The 17,597-nt window shown below is 61.9% G+C and overlaps 1 protein-coding gene across 1 annotated transcript in view; it reads left to right on the forward strand.

Moving 5' to 3' along the window:
• Positions 1-259: 259 nt before the first annotated feature.
• Positions 260-17,597, forward strand: part of FLNC (filamin C) — a gene marked incomplete at both ends in the record, with an annotated part of 36,531 nt that continues 19,193 nt past the window's right edge. The window contains 21 exons of the mRNA XM_080636174.1: positions 260-596; positions 3,023-3,271; positions 3,678-3,775; positions 4,176-4,326; positions 5,272-5,390; positions 5,478-5,555; positions 6,327-6,489; positions 7,349-7,549; positions 8,454-8,591; positions 9,245-9,371; positions 10,079-10,215; positions 10,800-10,993; positions 11,577-11,690; positions 12,238-12,381; positions 12,694-12,817; positions 13,427-13,587; positions 13,672-13,762; positions 14,399-14,568; positions 15,124-15,241; positions 15,707-15,969; positions 16,724-17,321. Of these exons, the coding sequence (XP_080492300.1) occupies positions 260-596; positions 3,023-3,271; positions 3,678-3,775; positions 4,176-4,326; positions 5,272-5,390; positions 5,478-5,555; positions 6,327-6,489; positions 7,349-7,549; positions 8,454-8,591; positions 9,245-9,371; positions 10,079-10,215; positions 10,800-10,993; positions 11,577-11,690; positions 12,238-12,381; positions 12,694-12,817; positions 13,427-13,587; positions 13,672-13,762; positions 14,399-14,568; positions 15,124-15,241; positions 15,707-15,969; positions 16,724-17,321 (3,775 nt within the window). The remainder of the gene's footprint in view (positions 597-3,022; positions 3,272-3,677; positions 3,776-4,175; positions 4,327-5,271; positions 5,391-5,477; positions 5,556-6,326; positions 6,490-7,348; positions 7,550-8,453; positions 8,592-9,244; positions 9,372-10,078; positions 10,216-10,799; positions 10,994-11,576; positions 11,691-12,237; positions 12,382-12,693; positions 12,818-13,426; positions 13,588-13,671; positions 13,763-14,398; positions 14,569-15,123; positions 15,242-15,706; positions 15,970-16,723; positions 17,322-17,597) is intronic.

Raw genomic sequence — 17,597 nt, forward strand, 5'->3', positions numbered from 1 at the left:
GTTACCAGCCCAAAACTGCTATAAGGACCCTGATACACACCCAGGACCTCGGTAAGGACCCCAATATCAACCCAGAACCATCACCCAGGACCTTGTTGCCCATACAGGACTCCCATCAGGACCGCAGCACTCACCTAGGACCCTTTCCTGGGACGCTGACCCTCACTCAGCACCCCCATAAGGACCCCAATACCCACCCAGGCCCCCATTTGGGCCTCAGCACCACCCCATCACCCCCAGGCCCCCCATCGCCAGCAGCATGAACTCGACGCTGGAGGCGCAGCCGGGCGAGGAGCCCGAGGAGCTGCCGGCCACCGAGAAGGACCTTGCGGAGGACGCACCATGGAAGAAGATCCAGCAGAACACGTTCACGCGCTGGTGCAACGAGCACCTCAAGTGCGTGCACAAGCGCATTGGGGACCTGCAGCGGGACCTGAGCGACGGCCTGCGCCTCATCGCGCTGCTCGAGGTGCTCAGCCAGAAGAAGATGGGCCGCAAGTACCACCCGCGCCCCAACTTCCGACAGATGAAGCTGGAGAACGTCTCCGTGGCCCTCGAGTTCCTGGAGCGGGAGCACATCAAGCTGGTGTCCATTGGTGAGTGTGCGATGGGGGTGTGATGGGGTGTGCGATGGGGATGCGATGGGGATGGAAGAGAGGGTTTGGATGGAGTGAGGGTGAGTGTGAAAGGGGAGTGGTGATAAAAGGGTGAGTGTGCAAGGGTTGGGGTGATGGATAAGAGGGAGTAAAGGGTGAGTGTGCAAGGGGAGGCGTGATAGCAGGGTGAGGGTGAGTGTGCAAGGGTAAGGGTGAGAGTGAAGGGTGAGTGCTCAAGGGTTGGGGTGATGGACAAGAGTGAGCGTGCAAGGGGGGGTGATGGTGAGTGAGAGTGAAGGGTGAGTGTGTGAGGGTTGGGGTGATGTGGGAGTGAGTGTGCAAGTATAAGGGTGATGAAAGAGTGGGAGTAAGGGGTGAGTGTGCAAAGCCAGGGCTGATGGACAAGTGGGAATGACGGATGAGTGTGTGAAGGTGATGGGGTGGAATGAGGGATAAGTGTGCAAGGGAAGCGGTGTTTGTGTAAGGGTAAAGGAGATGGAGGTGTTGGGAGAGGAGTGAGGGGTGAGTGTGCAAGGCTTGGGGTGGTGTGGGAATGAAGGGTGAGTGTGCAAAGGCAAAGGTGATAGAAGGGTGAGTGTGAGCGTGGAGGGGTGAAAAGAGGGTGAGTGTGCAAGGGCAGAAGTGATGGAGGAGTTAAGAGAGGGGTGAGTGTGCAAAGGTGAGGGGTTTGGTGTGGAGGGAGTGTGCAAGGGTAGGGGTGGCAGAAGGGTGAGTGTGCAAGGGTGGGAGTGATGGCCAAGAGGGAGTGAGGAGTGAGTGTGTGAGGGTGATGGGGTGAAATGAGGGGTGAGTGTGCAAGGCCAGGGGTGATGCTGAGCGTGCAAGAGCAACGAACAAGCACAAATGGAGCCGGGGATGAGTGTGCAAAGGGGCCATGCAGGGGGAGCCCGCGCTGAGCTCGCGCTTGGCCCGGGGCCTGTGGGGGTGAGTTCACCCCTTGCACGCACACCTCGTGTGCAGGGCCCTTGCACGCCCGTTTGCACACTCACCCCCCCGGCTGCTCATGGGGGGCGATGATTTTGCCCCCCCCGTGCACACCCACTCGTGCCCCCCCTTGCACACTCCCCCCCCCCCCCCCCCCCCGTCCCCAGATGTTGGGGGGGGCCGCATCTGCAGCGGGCTCGTGCCCGAAACACGATCGCTGGGGGGGGGGGGCGCTGGGGGGAGGGGAGGTGGCGGAGGGGGAGGGGCCGGCACACGGGGTCCGCGCGCAGGGCTGGAGGGGGGGAGGGGCGGGATGCCTGGGGCTCCCCTCCCCCACCCTCGGTTCAGCTTCCCCCCCCCCCCAATGCCTCAGTTTCCCCATCCAGGGACCCCCCCCAAGGGTCAGGAGTCCCCAGGGTGCTGGGGGGGGCAGCAGGGTGCTGTGATGGGGACCCCCGATGTGCCTTCTGGGGGGACCCCAGAGTCTATGGGAGGTCATGGGACCCCCATAGTGCTATGGGGGGGAACCCTAAGGTGCGGGGGGGGGGATGTCCAAGGGGCCCCCACGGTGCTGTGATGGTGATCCCCATGGTGCCGGGGGCTCAGAGGACCCCCCAGCTGTTGTGGTGCTGCTTTGTGGGGGGACCCCTGCGGTGCTGTCAGGGTCTCCCGCCCCCCCCCCCCCCCAGCACTGTCCGGTGGGATTTTGGGGGTCTGGGGGTCGGGGTGCTGCTGTGGGGTGCTCTGCTGGGACAGGGGGGCAGTGTGTGGGGTACTGGGGTGTCCCCCTCTTGGTGTTGGGGTGGCAGAGACCCCTGCCCATGTTCTAGGGGTGTCCCTAAGGTGGCAAGGACCCCCATACTTGCCTTGGGGGTTTTGAGGTGTCCACAGCCTGATACGAGGGTGACAGGGACCCCTTCCCATGTTCCAGGAGTGTCCCCAGGGTGACGGGTCCCTTCCCTGGTGTTCTGGGGTGTCCCAGGGTGTTGGGACCCCATATCTTTATCCCAGGGGTTTGGGGTGTCCCAAAGGGTTCAGGGTCTCTTTCCCCAGGGATTGGGGTGTTCCCATAGTTTTGGGGTGTCCACATGGTGGCAGGTCCCTTCCCCATGGTTTGGAGTGCCCAGATGCTGGTGATGGGGTGTCAGGTCCCTACCCTATGCTTTCGGGGTGTCCCCATGCTGGGGATGGGCTGTCAGCCCCTGCCCCATGGTTTCGGGGTGCCCCCATGGTGTCAGGTTCCTGCCCCATGGACTCAGGGTGTCTCCATGGTTTTGGGGTGCCCCTATGGTCCCGGGTACCCCCCCGCTGCAATGGGGTGACGGCGCCCCCCTGCCCCATGGTTTGGGGGGTGCCCCCCCCGCTGCAGTGGGGTGACGGTACCCCCCTGCCCTGGTGTCTTGGGGTGTCCCCATGGTTTGGGGAGCCCCGATGCTGGCGATGGGGGTGTCCGGTCGGTGACGGCGCCCCCCGCCCCGCAGACAGCAAAGCGATCGTGGACGGGAACCTGAAGCTGATCCTGGGGCTGGTGTGGACGCTGATCCTGCACTACTCCATCTCCATGCCCATGTGGGAGGACGAGGAGGAGGAGGAGGCGCGGCGGCAGACGCCGAAGCAGCGGCTGCTGGGCTGGATCCAGCACAAGGTCCCGCAGTTGCCCATCACCAACTTCCACCGCGACTGGCAGGACGGGAAGGCGCTGGGGGCGCTGGTGGACAACTGCGCGCCCGGTCAGCGGCCACGGGGGCATGGGGGGCACGGGGGGGGCTTACTGGGGGCAGATGGGCCTGGGGTGGGTAGAGGGGTCCTGGGGGAGGGTCTTAGAGGGGTCTTTTGTGTGGCAGAGGGGGCTTAGAAGGGTCTTAGAGGGGTGCTGAGAGGTCCTGGGGGGCTTAGAGGGATCTTGAGGGGTTTGGGGGCAACTTAGATGTGTCTGGGGGGGGGCATCAGGGGGCGCAGAGGCGTCTTGGGGAGTTTTAGAGAGGTCTTCGGGTGTATTAGGTGGGTCTTATTGGGGGCAAATGGGTCTTGGGGGGGCCTGGGGTGTGTAGAGGGGTCTTGGGGGGCACTTTAGGGGCAAAGAGGACACTGGGGAACTCTGGGGGGGTCCCTGTGGTGCTGACCCCCTTTTCGCAGGCCTGTGCCCGGACTGGGAGAGCTGGGACCCGAACCAGCCGGTGCAGAATGCGCGTGAGGCCATGCAGCAGGCGGACGATTGGCTCGGGGTGCCCCAGGTACAGGGTGCAGGGGGCACTGGGGGCACTGGTGTCCCCATGGCATGGGGCAGGGGGTGCTGGGGAGTCCCATGATTGGGAACTGGGAGGTCCCCGGGGGTGTCTCTGGGTGTTGGGCAGTCCTGCGGGTGTTGGGGTCCCCAATCATTGGGGTTCCATGCGGGGGATCAATGGGCATGGAGGGTCCCTGTGAGTACAGGAGGGTCCTCAGGTTGTCCCTGACTATGCGGGGGTGCCTGTGGGTTTAGGGGGGTCCATGAGCATTGGGGTGGTCCCTTGGGGTGCGCCATGGCACAAACCACCCCTGGGTGGGTGCTGTTGGGGAGGGTGGTGCTGGGGGTCCCCGCTGGGGTCCCTGTGTGCCCCAGGCGCTCTGACGGGTGCTGTTGGGTGCCCCCAGGTGATCGCCCCCGAGGAGATCGTGGACCCCAACGTGGACGAGCACTCGGTCATGACCTACCTGTCCCAGTTCCCCAAGGCCAAGCTCAAGCCGGGGGCGCCCCTGAGGCCGCGGCAGCCCCAGCCTGCGCGTGCCCGCGCGTATGGGCCCGGTATGGGAATGGGGACATGGGGGGCACTGGGGGGGACATGGGGACATTTGGGACACACACACACACAGGGACACAGTGGGGGACACAAGGGAATCAGGGGGGGAAAACATGGAGAGAGGGGAGACGCTGATGGGGACATAGAGACACAGGGGGAACAAGGGGATACAGGGGGACATGAAGAGGGGGTGTGGGGTGATGTGGGGTTGGAGATGTGGGATAGGGACTTCCAAGAACAGGGATCCTTGCCTTGACACCCAAGGTGTCACCCAAGCCGGGGGCACCCCAGGGTCCCCCCTGGTGCCACCCACACCCAGGGACACCCCTAAGTGTCACCTATACCCAGGCGTACCCAAGGGACAGCCCAGAGTCTCCCCAGGGTCCTATGTGCCCATTGACACCCCAGGGTCACACAAGGTGCCACCTATGCCCAGGGACCCCCCCTTTGACCCCGGGGTCCCCACCATGACCAGGGATACCCCAAGGTGCCATCTATACCCATGGATACCCAAGGGGTACCCCAGGTCCCCCCCATGAGCAGGATGGTACCCCAGGGTCCCCCAATGACACTCTTGGACCCCCTAGGGTGCCACCCACATGTGGGGACACCCCAGGATCCCCCAAAGTGCCACCCATACCGTGGGACACCCTTAGACCCTCCCAGGGTGACCCCATGAGCAGGGACACCCCAAGGTACTCTAAGGTCCTGTCTATGCCCAGGGACACCCCCAAGTGCCATCCATACCCAGAGACCCCCTCTTTGGTATCCAGGGTCCCCCCCATACCCAGTGACCCCCTTGGATGCCCAAGCTCCCCCATCCCCAGGCTGCCCCAGTGCCTCTGCTCCCCCCACACCACCCCAAGCCATCGATGTCCACGGGTGCCCCTGGTGCTGGCTCCCACCCTGGGTCCCTGTGGGCCCCCCCTGACTCCCCTCCGGCCCTGCAGGCATCGAGCCGCAGGGAAACGTGGTGCTGCAGCCGGCCCAGTTCACGGTGGAGACCCTGGACGCTGGTGTCGGCGAGGTCCTGGTCTATGTGGAGGATCCTGAAGGCCACACCGAGGAGGTGAGGGGTCCCCCTGGAGTGCCCTGAGCCCCCCCCGGGGTACCCAGGTCTCATCACCCCTGTTCTGGGTTCCCCCCCCTTGCGCAGGCCAAGGTGGTGCCCAACAATGACAAGAAGAGGACGTACAGTGTCACGTATGTGCCCAAGGTGGCTGGGATGCACAAGGTGAGGGGCACCCATGGGTGCTGGGGGTCTATGGAGGGGGGCATAAGGACCCAGTTAGGGTCTTTCTTGTGTATTGCACTGGTTCCTTTGGGGTCACATTAGGGTCTATTGGGGGGTCTTTGGGGGTTGCTGGGAGGGGACATTGCAATAGGGAGACCTTGGGGAGACCACTAGGAGGTCCCATTAGAGCCCATTGGGGGGTCTTTGGGGGTCACTGGGTGGGGGGCATAAGGATCCTATTAGGGTTCCCCTTGGGTATTGCATTGGGGATTCCTCTGGGGTCCCATTAAGGTCTCTGGGTGTCCACTGGAGGCCTTGGGAGTCCTTGGGGAGACATTGCAATACGGGAACCTTGGGGAGACCCTTGGGAGTCCCATTAGGGTCCATTGAGGGGTCTTTGGGGGTTGCTGGGGAAGGACATTGCAATAGGGGGACCTTTAGGGTCCCATTAGGGTCCAGTGGAGGGCCTTTAGGGGTCTCTGGGGGGGGATACTGCAATAGGGGAACCCTGAGGGGACTTTTGGGTCTCCCTGAGGGCCATACTGAAGGCTCCTGAGTGGTTTCTTCGGGGTCCATGAGGGGACAATGCAATAGGGGTGTCCCTTGGGGTTCCCATTAGTGTCCATGAAGGTGCCTTTGGGTGCCCCTGCTGGGTCAGTGCTGGGGCCACCCCTCAGCACACGGCACCGGGGTTCCCGTTGTGTCCCCCCATGGTGCCGGTGGCCGTGGTGCCAGTCGAGGCCACCCTGACCTCCGTGCCCCCCACTGCAGGTGACGGTGCTGTTTGCGGGGCAGAACATCGACAGGAGCCCCTTTGGGGTCTCCGTGGCCATGGCGCTGGGCGACGCGGGCAAGGTGACAGCACGTGGGCCCGGCCTGGAACCCACCGGCAACGTGGCCAACAAACCCACCTACTTCGACATCTACACCGCAGGTGGGTGCTGAGCCTGGGCCTCCTGGTGTCATGGGCATGGCGTGGCTGGTGGCATCGAGCCCGTGTCCTCCTGGTGCCATGGACATGGTGGTGCAGGGTGGCACCGAAGCCTTGTCCTCATGGTGGTGTGGCCATGGCATGGCCTGGTGGCGTTGAGCCTGTGTCCTCATGGTGCCATGGCTATAGGATGGCTCTCATGGTGGCATGGCCATGGTGTACCTTGGCGTCTCTGGGGACACATCTTCATGGTGCCATGGTCACGATATGGCCTGGGGACATGTCCTCATGATGCCATGGCCATGGCATGACCTGGTGGCTGGAGGGATGTGTCCTCATGGTGGTGCTGGGTGGCACTAAGGCTATGTCCATGTTGTGGCACAGCCATGGCATGGTGGCTCGGGTGCCCTCTTTGCTTGGTGGTGTGGCCATGGCAGGGCTCAGTGGCACTTGGTACTATGTCTTTGTGATGGTGCGGCCATGGAGGTGCTGGGTGGCACTAAGGCCATGTCCTTGTGATGACATGGCCGTGGCATAGCCTGGTGGCTCTGGGGCCATATCCTCATGGTGGCATGACAAATGGTGTGGATTAGTGGCACTTGAGACTACGTCCTCCTGGTGCCATGGACATGGCATGGCCTGGTGGCACTGAGGGCATGTTCTCATTGTGCCACTGAGGCCATGTCTTCCTGATAACATGGTCATGGAAGGTCTAGTGGCTCTGGGACCATGTCCTCGTGATGACGCTTGTGACCATGTCCTTGTGGTGCCATGGCCACTGCATGTCCCGGTGGCTCTGAGCCCACGTTCTCCTGGTGGCACTGGTACCGTGGCAATGTCTGAGCGTGTCCCTGTGGTGCAGGCGCTGGCCCAGGGGACGTTGGGGTGGTGATCGTGGACCCGCAGGGCCGACGGGACACGGTGGAGGTGATGCTGGAGGACAAGGGGGACAACATCTTCCGCTGCACGTACCGGCCCGTGCTGGAGGGCACTCACACCGTCTGCGTCACCTTTGCCGGCACCAACATCCCCAAGAGCCCCTTCAGCGTCCACGTGGCTGAAGGTAAGACCTGGCCCAGGGTCCCCATCGTGTCACCAGGTGTCCCCATGGGTCCAGGGTGTCCCCAGGGTGCCCTTATACCTTTGGGGACCCTATAGCACCTTCATGTCCCCAGGGTGTCCCCATGGGTCCCTTGTGCCCCAGGGTGTCCCCATGGCACCCTTCTGTCCTTGGGGACCTCATAGCACCTTTATGTCCACAGAGTGCCCCATGGTACCCATTGGTTCCCATGGTGTCACCAGGGCATCCCGATCCCATCTTTATGTCCCCATGGTGTCCCCATGAATCCCTAAAGCCACCAGAGACCCCATAGCACCCTTCTATCCCTAGGGTGTCCCCATGGGTCCCTTATGCCCTAGGGTGGTCCCAGGGCACCCCTCTGTCCTCAGGTTGTCCTCATGGTTCCAAGGTCGCCCTGGGTGTCCCTGTGGGTCCCTTGTGCCCCTGAAGACCCCATGGCACACCCCTGTCCCCAGGGTATCCCTTTATTACTCCTCTGTGCCCAGGCTGTTCCCATGGGACCCATCTGTCCACAGGGTGTCCCCAGGGTGTCCCTACAACATCCTTATGCCTCAGGGCATCCCCATGGATCTCATATGTCCCCAGGGTGGCCCCCATGCCCCTACCCTGGTGTCGCATAGCCCTTCCCAGGCTCCCTGCACCCCTGGGTGGTGTGGGTGCTGAGGGTGCCATGCCATCCCATGTCATCCCGTGTCATTCCATGTCACTCCATGTCATCCTATGTCATTCTGTGCCATGTCATTCCATATCATGCTATGTCATTCCATGTCATTCCACGTCATTCGGTGCCATGTTATCCCATGTCATCCCATGTCATCGTGCATCATGCTGCATCATTTGGTGCCATGTCGTTCCATGTCGTTCCATGTCCCTGGTGCCCCTGCAGCGTGCACCCCATCCGCGTGCCGCGCCACGGGCAGGGGGCTGCAGCCCAAGGGGGTTCGGGTGCAGGAAGTGGCCGATTTCAAGGTGCTCACCAAGGGCGCCGGCACCGGGGACCTGCGCGTGGTCGTCAAGGGGCCCAGTGAGTGATGGGGGGCACCCATGGCAGGGGGAAATGGGGGGGCCTTGGGGGTGCTCATGGTTGGGTGTCCCATGGGTCATCTATGGCTGAGTGGTGACTTGAGGGGGATACCCATGGTCTATGGCTGGGGACATGGGGGGTGTCTTGGGGGTACCCCTAGTTGGGGTATCCCATCGGTGGTTCATGGTAGTGGGGTTTTGGGGGGGGGCATGGCTGTGGGGGTATAGGGGTCCCATGGGTGGGTTCATGGTTGGTGGGGTCCATAGGGCAGCTGGGAGGGTCCATAGGGGTGTCCAGGTTTGGGGGGATCCGTCACTGGGGAGTCCCAATGGAGGGATGTACGTGGTTTGGGACCACTATTGGGGTGCCCATGGGTGGGCCATGGTTGGGAATCACCATGGAGGTGCCCGTGGGAGGGATGGGTGCGTATTTGGGAGTGCCCATAGTGGGGTGCATGGCTGGGGGGCTTCATAGGGGTGCCCAGGGTGGGGTCCATCACTGGGGGGTCCTCATGGAGGGATGCACATTGTGGTTGGTGGACACCTTAGTGCTGCCCATCAGGGTTGTATAATTGGATCCCACATGTGGGTCCCCATGGGAGCTCGCTGTGGGGTGCCCATGGGGGTGCCCCCACTGACATCATCCCCCCGCAGAGGGCACGGAGGAGCCGGTGACCGTGCGGGACGTGGGTGATGGCGTCTACGAGTGCGAGTATCGCCCCCTGGTGCCTGGCAAGTACCAGGTGGCCATTACCTGGGGGGGCTACGCCATCCCCCGCAGGTCAGTCAGCACCCCCCGTCCGGGCATCCCCCATCCATGGGTCACCCCCTCCCCGTGGGACATCCCCATCCATGGGTCAACCCCGGAGGGCGGGCGGGTGTGCAAGGGGTGCGCGTGGGGGGTGATGGGGGGTGTGCAAGAGGGGTGTAATAAGTGCAAAGGGGTGTGGAAGGTACAAGCGCGGGGCATGAGAGGTGTGCAAGGGGCGTGTGTGGTGTGCACGGGGGGTGTGATAGGTGCAAAGGGTGCCGGGGTTGTGTAAGGTACAAGCAAGGGCTGTGCATGGTGTGCAGGAGGGGTGTGCGATAGGTGTAAGCAGTGTGCAAGGGGTGTGTGATTGGAATGAGCGGTTGCAGTTGGTGCAAGGGGGGTGTGAGGGGGTGCACAAGGAACAAGTGGGGGGCACGAGGGGTATGCAAGGGGTGTGCATGGACACCATGTGATAAGCACAAGGGGCTGAAGTATGTGCAAGGAGTGAGGAGTGCACAAGGAACAAGTGGGGTGCACAAGGGGCATGTGGGGTGTGATGGGTGTGCAAGGGCTGCATGAGGCCATGTGTGACACATGTGACGTGACGTGTGATGTGGTGTGTGACATGTATGACACATGATGTGTGACATGTATGACACCTGTGACATGTGATGTGTGACATGTATGACATGTGTGTGCATGTATGACACATGTAACATGTGTGCGGTGCCATGCAGCCCATTCGAGGTGCAGGTGTCCCCCGCGCCCGGGTGGCAGAAGGTGCGGGCCTGGGGGCCGGGGCTGGAGGGTGGCACCGTGGGCACCTCGGCCGACTTCGTGGTGGAGGCTGTGGGCACCGAAGTGGGGACTCTGGGTGAGACATGGGGACACTGAGGGGGGACACGGGTGTGGGGTGGGAGAGATGTGGTGAGGGCATGGGGTGGGTGGCATCATGGGCAGGGACACCATGGTGCAGACATGGGGTGGGGGACACCATGGGGTAGGGGATGCCATGATGGGGAGGTAGACATGGGGTGAGTGGCACCATGGTGGACACCATGGTGAGGACATGGAGGTCTATTGAGTGACATCTTAATGGGGATGTGGGTGTGGAGTGGGGGACACCATGGGGTGGGTAGCATTGTGGTGGGTATATGGGGTGGTGGGCATGGGTATGGGGTGGGTGACACCATGGGATGGTGAAGATGTGGGCATGGGCTGGAGCACACCATAAGGTGTGTGTCACCATGGTGGGGATGTGGGTATGGGTTGGAGGACACCACAGTGTGGATGTGGTTATGGGGTGGGTGACATGGTGAGGACGTGGGCACGGGATGGGGGTCGCCACGGGCTGGGTGTCACCCATGATGGGACATGGACATGGGTTCCCCCACCCTGTCCCCACACACCTGGCTGCGGCTGCCCCTGTCCCTGTGTCACCCCTGGTGCCCTGCGCAGGGTTCTCCATCGAGGGCCCGTCACAGGCGCGCATCGAGTGCGACGACCGCGGGGACGGCTCCTGCGATGTGCGGTACTGGCCCACGGAGCCCGGGGACTACGCCGTGCACGTGGTGTGCGACGACGAGGACATCAAGGACAGCCCCTTCATTGCCCACATCCTGCCCGCGCCCAAGGACTCCTGGCCTGACAAGGTGCTGCCCTGCACCCCATGGAGCCCCATAGCACCCTGTAGCACCCTATAGCACCTCATTGTACCTCATAGCACCTTATTGCACCTTTCTGTGCCACATAGCACCTCATTGCACCCCATAGCACCCTACAGCACCCTGCTGCACCCCATAACAATTCATTGCTCCTCATTACAACCCATAGCACCCCATAGCACTCCACAGCACCTCCTTGCACCCTGTTGTTCCCCATAACACCCCATAGCATCTCACTGCACCTTGCTATGCGTCATAGCACCCTGCTGCAACCCATGCTACTCCATAGCACCCCATAGCATCCCACTATTCCCCATAGCACTCTTCTACACCCTATAACACCCTTCTGTGCCCCAATGCACCTCACTGCACCCTGATGTGCCCCATACCACCTCATAGCACCCAGCTGTGCCCCATAGCACACTTCTGCACCCCAGTGTACCTCTTTGCACTCTATTGCACCCCGCTGCACCCTATAGCACCCCACTGTGCCCCATAGTGCCGTACTGCACCCCATTGCACCCTCCATGGGTGCTGGAGGTGCTGGAGCCAGCCTGATCCCCACCCACAGGTGAAGGCCTTCGGGCCAGGGCTGGAGCCCAGTGGCTGCATCGTGGAGCGCCCGGCAGAGTTCACCATCGACACCCGCGGTGCCGGCAAAGGGCCCCTCAAGCTCTATGCACAGGTAAGGAGATGGTGGAGCCATTGAGTGCCATTGGGTGGCATTGGGTCCGACTGGGTCTCGTTAAGAGCCATTGGATCCCACTGGGTCTAATTGTGTGCCATTGGGAGCCATTGGGTCTTATAGATCCATTGGCTGCCATTAGGTCCTGTTGGGTCCTGCTGGGTCATGATAAGAGCCATTGGGTCCCACTGGGTGCTGTTGGGTCCCACTGGGAGCCGTTGGGAGCCTTTGAGTCCCATTGGGTCCCATCGAGTCCTGTTGGCAGCCATTGAGTGTCATTGGGTCCAGTCGAGAGTTGGGAGCTGTTGGGTGCTGTTAGGTCCCACTGGGAGTCATTTGGTCCCCTTGGGTCCCATTGTATGTCACTGGGTCCCATTGGGTGCTATTGGATGTCATTGAGTCCTATTAGGAGCCATTGGGTTCCACTGGGGGATGTTGGGTCCTGTTGTGAGCCATTGGATGACATTGGGTCCTGTTGGGTTCCAGTAGGTCCCATTGGGCACCACTGGGTGCCAATGGGTCCCCTCACCTCTCCTGATGCCCGCAGGACGCTGAGGGCTTCCCCATCGACATCAAGGTGAAGGACAACGGTGACGGCACCTACCACTGTGTGTACGTGCCCACCAAGGCCATCAAGCACACCATCATCGTCACCTGGGGCGGCGTCAACACCCCCCGCAGCCCCTTCCGGGTGTGTGCCATGGGGTGCTGGGGGGGCAGAGGAGTCCTGTGGGGTGATGGAGATGGGGGTCCTATAGGGATGAGGTGCTAAGAATGGAGATAGGCATCCTATGGACATGGAGATGGAGATCCCAGACCTACGGGTGCTGGGGAGGGATGTGGTCCCATGTGGTGGACATGGAGGTCCCATGGGTGATGGGAGTCCCATGGAGTGTCAGAGGTGGGGTTGGGAGTGCCAGGCAGGGTGTTGATGTGTGGTCTTTGGGGTGCTGTGGTCTATGGGGTGCTGGCAGGAACAGTGACACCAGTGCCGTGCCCACAGGTGTTGGTGGGCGAGGGCAGCCACCCCGGGCGGGTGAAGGTCTATGGGCCGGGTGTGGAGAAGACAGGGCTCAAGGCCAATGAACCCACCTACTTCACTGTGGACTGCAGCGAGGCCGGGCAGGGTGAGCGCCCCTGGGGCACCGCTGTGGGCACTGCTCCGAGACCTGGCCCCTTGACATGGTTCAGTGTCCCTGGTCCATCATTCATCATCCCTGATCCATCATCCCTGGTCTTGGTCTAATGTCCCTGCTCCCAGTCCCTCATCCCTGGTCTTAGTCCATCATCTCCAGTCCATTGTCCCTGGTCATGGTCCAGCAACTCTGGTCTTGGTCCATCGCTCCTGGACCATTGTCCCTGGACTTGGTCCATCATCCCCAGTCCTGGTCCATCATTCCTGGTACAACATCCCTGGTCTTGGTCCATCGTCTCTGGTCCATTGTTCCTGGACTTGGTCTAATGTCCCTGATCCAATATCCCTGATCCTGATCCATCATTCCTGGTCCATCATCCCTGGTCTTGGTCCATTTCCCTGGACCATCGTCCACGATCTTCATTCATCATCCATGGTCCACCATTTGTGGTCCTGGTCCAGCATCCCTGGTCTTGGTCTATCATCCAATTGTCCCTGTTCCATCCGCAGTCCCAATCCCACGTCACATCCCCTCTCCCCGCCTCTATCACCACCACCCTGGGGTGACCCATCCCTGATGGCCTCCGTGCCCACCCTGCAGGTGATGTGAGCATCGGGATCAAGTGCGCCCCGGGTGTGGTGGGGCCGGTGGAGGCCGACATTGACTTTGACATCATCAAGAACGACAACGACACGTTCACGGTGAAGTACACGCCGCCGGGCGCGGGGCTCTACACCATCATGGTGCTGTTCGCCAACCAGGTACCCCCCTCCCCACGGCACAGGATCACCCCCCAGGGTTATAGGGGTGTCCCCATCCCCACTGAGCCACTGCCTGTCCCGCAGGAGATCCCCAGCAGCCCCTTCCGCATCAAGGTGGACCCATCCCATGATGCCTCCAAGGTCAAGGCTGAGGGTCCTGGGCTCAGCCGGACAGGTGAGGGCATGGGGCAGGAAAGGGTGCTACAGATGTGGGTGCTGTGGAGCAGGGACCATGGGTGCTATAGGGATGGGTGATGAGGGGATGTGGCTCTGGGTGATATAGGCATGGGTGTTGTAGGGATGGATGTTGTAAGGCAAGGTCTATGGGTGCTGTGGGGTTGCATGCTTTGGATCCAGGTCTCTTGGTGTTGTGGAGCTGGGTGCCATGGGGGAGAGACCCTGGGTGCTGTGGGAATGGGTGCCATAGGACTGAGACCCTAACTGTAGGGCTAGGTGCTGGGGGGCTGGAGTTGGATAGTGCTGTGAAGATGGGTGCTGTGGGGCAAATGGTGCTGTGGGTATTTGACTCTGAGTGCTGTGGGGATGGGTGCTGTAGGGCAGAGACTCATAGTGCTGTGGGATACGGGTGCTATGCGTATGGGTGCTGTGGGTGCTGTGGGACATAGATGGATGGTGCTGTGGGGTCTATGGGTTCTGTATTTATGTGGCTCTGGGTGCTGTGGTGCTGGTTGCTGTGCAGTTGGGTGCTCTATAGCAGGGATGCTGGGTGCCTTGGGTCCGGGTGCTGTGGGTCCATGTGTGTGCTCCCCATGATGCCGATGCTCTCCCCACGCCGTGTCCCTGCGCGCAGGCGTGGAGCTGGGGCAGCCGACGCACTTCACGGTGCAGACGCGGGGTGCGGGCAAAGCCCCCCTGGACGTGCACTTCGGGGGGCCGGGGCCGGGCCCTGCTGTCACCGACTTCGAGCTCATTGACAACCATGACTACACCTACACAGTCAAGTACACGGCGCTGCAGCAGGTGCGGGATGGCACCCATGGGTGCCACATGGACACCCCACACCCATAGGGTTGCCCTTATGGGGTACCACTATGGGCACCCCATTGACACCCCATCCCCATGGGCCACTCCATCCCCGTGAGGATCCCCATCCCCACAGGCCACTCTATCCCCTTGGGGAGCCCCATCCTCACGGGCACCTCCATTGACAACCCATCCCCATGGGCATCCCATCCCTATTGATACCTCATGGGCATCCAAGGGTACCTCATCCCCTTGGGGCACCCCTATGGGCATCCCCTTCCCCCATAAGGACACCCCATCCTTGTAGGGTGTGCCATTGACACCCCATCCCCATTGACACCTCATCCTCATGTACACACCATCCCCATGGGGTATCCCACAGGGGTGCCCCTATGAGGTACCACCGTGGGCTCATCACCGTGGGGCACCCCATGGGCACTTCATCCCCATGGGCACCCTGTAAAGGCACCCTTATTGACCCGCCATCCCCATGGGGCACACAACTGACCCAATTCCCATTGACACCCCACCCCCATTGTCACACCCCCACAGGGTCCCCTGTCCGTGGCTGTCACCTACGGGGGTGACCAGATCCCTCGCAGCCCCTTCCCTGTCACCGTGGCCCCACCCCTGCAGCTCAGCAAGGTCAAGGTGCAGGGGCTCAACAACAGTGAGTGATGGGGCCCTGCGGTTGGGGGGCATCCTGGGGTAGGGATACCCTTGGGTATGAGGCACCCTGGGGTGGTGGGGGATACCCTTGGGTGAGGGGGACACTTGTGTGTGGGGTGCCCCATGGAGTGGAGGGGACACTTGGAGAGTGCTCTGTTCATTACGGGGCACCATGGGGTGGGGGGGACCACCTTTAAGTGTGAGTTGCACTGTGGAGTGGGAGGAACCTTGGGGTGGGGGGACACTTGTGTATGGGGTGCAGCATGGGTGGGACACTTGGTTATGGTGGGCACCCTTGGGTGGGGGCACCCTTGGGTAAGGTGCACCCTTTGTTAGGAGACACTTGGGTATGGCTGTATCCAATGGGATAGGTGCCCCCTGGGGTGGGACCCTCTCGTCTATGGTCACTGGGGGTGGAGGGACCCCCGTCAATGATGATCCCCCTGACCCCCATATCCCCCCACAGAGGTGTCCGTGGGGCAGGCGCAGCAGTTCTCGGTGCAGGCGCAGGGCGCAGGGGGCCAGGGCCGGGTGGAGGTGTCTGTGACCGGCCCCTCGGGCCGCCCCGTGCCCTGCAGGGTGGCCCCGGCCCCCCCCGGCGGTGCCCACCCGGTCACCTTCACCCCCTCCGAGGAGGGGCCCCACCGCGTCCACGTCACCTACGATGGGCACCCGGTGCCCGGGAGCCCCTTCCCCGTGGAGGCGCTGCTGCCCCCCGACCCACACAAGGTGAGTGCGAGCACCCTGGGGCAAGAGGAACACCCCTGGGCACCACTGACACCCCCTTTGCACAACTGAACCCCACCATGGGAACCCACTGATCCCCTCTGGGCACCACTGACACCCCCTTTGCACGACTGACCCACAGCATGGGCACCACTGACCCCTTTGTGCTTCTTGCATGCTCACACTGCCTGTGTGTGCTCCTTGTACCCTCCCCATTGTCACCCCGTTCCTTGCACCCTCACCACTGGCATGCTCTTGCATTGCACACTCATTTCTAGCACCCTCCCCTTCATCACTCCGTCCCTTGCACGCGTACCACCAGCACAGCACCCATTGCACGCTCCCCATTGCCACTCCATCTCTTGCACACTCACCTGCAGAATTCCATCCCTTGCAACCCCCCCTTTTCAGATCCCCCCATCCCTTTCACACTTATGGCTGGCACACTCATCCCTTGCACCCTCACCACTGGCATGCTCTTGCCTTGCACACTTAATGCCAAAATGTCCATCCCTTGCACACTTACCACCAACATCTCCATCCCTTGCACCACTCCACCTTCTCAGATTCACAGCCCTTGAACCTTTCCCATTGCCATCCCATCCCTTGCACCCTCACCTGCATCACATTCATCCCTCACACCCTCCCCACCTCACCTCCATCCCTTGTATCTTCTCCTCCATCACCTCCATCCCTTGCACCCTCCCCATGGTCACCCCATTCCTTGCACCCTCACCCCTGTCTCTCACACTTGCAGGTAAGCGCCTTCGGGCCGGGTCTCCAGGGCGGGCGAGTGAACACCCCGGCCCCATTCACCATCGACACCAAAGGCGCCGGCACTGGGGGCCTGGGGCTGACGGTGGAGGGTCCATGCGAGGCCAAGATCGAGTGCCAGGACAATGGGGACGGCTCGTGTGCCGTGTCCTACCTGCCCACCGAGCCTGGTGACTACACCATCAACATCCTCTTCGCTGACCAGCACATCCCGGGCAGCCCCTTCAAGGCCGTGGTCACGCCAGTGTTCGACCCGGACAAGGTGACGGCCAGCGGCCCCGGGCTGGAGCACGGCAAGGCAGGCGAGGTGGCCACCTTCATGGTGGACTGCTCCAAAGCTGGCGAGGCCGAGCTCACCATTGAGATCATCTCAGAAGCAGGGGTGAAGGCGGAGGTGCTGATCCAGAACAACCGTGATGGCACCTACACCATCACCTATACCCCAGCCTGCGCTGGCGCCTACACCATCACCATCAAGTACGGGGGACGTGCTGTGCCCAAGTTCCCTGTGCACGTCACCGTGGATCCGGCTGTGGACACCAGTGGAGTCAAGGTCTATGGGAAAGGAGTGGAACCGCGAGGTGAGGGCAAGGGGAAGATCCTGCCCATGGGTAGCTATTCCCTATGGGCACCTTCTGCTTATGGCCATCTCCTCCCCATGGATGTGTCCTCCCCATGGCCATTCCCATAGACATGTCTTCTCCATGACCATCTTCTGCCCATGGCCATCTCTTCCCCATGGTCATCTCCGCATGTCCTCTCCATGTCTGTGTCCTACCCATACCCATGGCCATCTCCCCATGGACATATTCCTTCCCATGGGTGTGTCCTCCGCATGGATATTCCCATGGATGCAT

Source organism: Psittacula echo (genome assembly GCF_963264785.1).
Source record: "Psittacula echo genome assembly, chromosome: 1".
NCBI lineage: Eukaryota > Metazoa > Chordata > Aves > Psittaciformes > Psittacidae > Psittacula > Psittacula echo.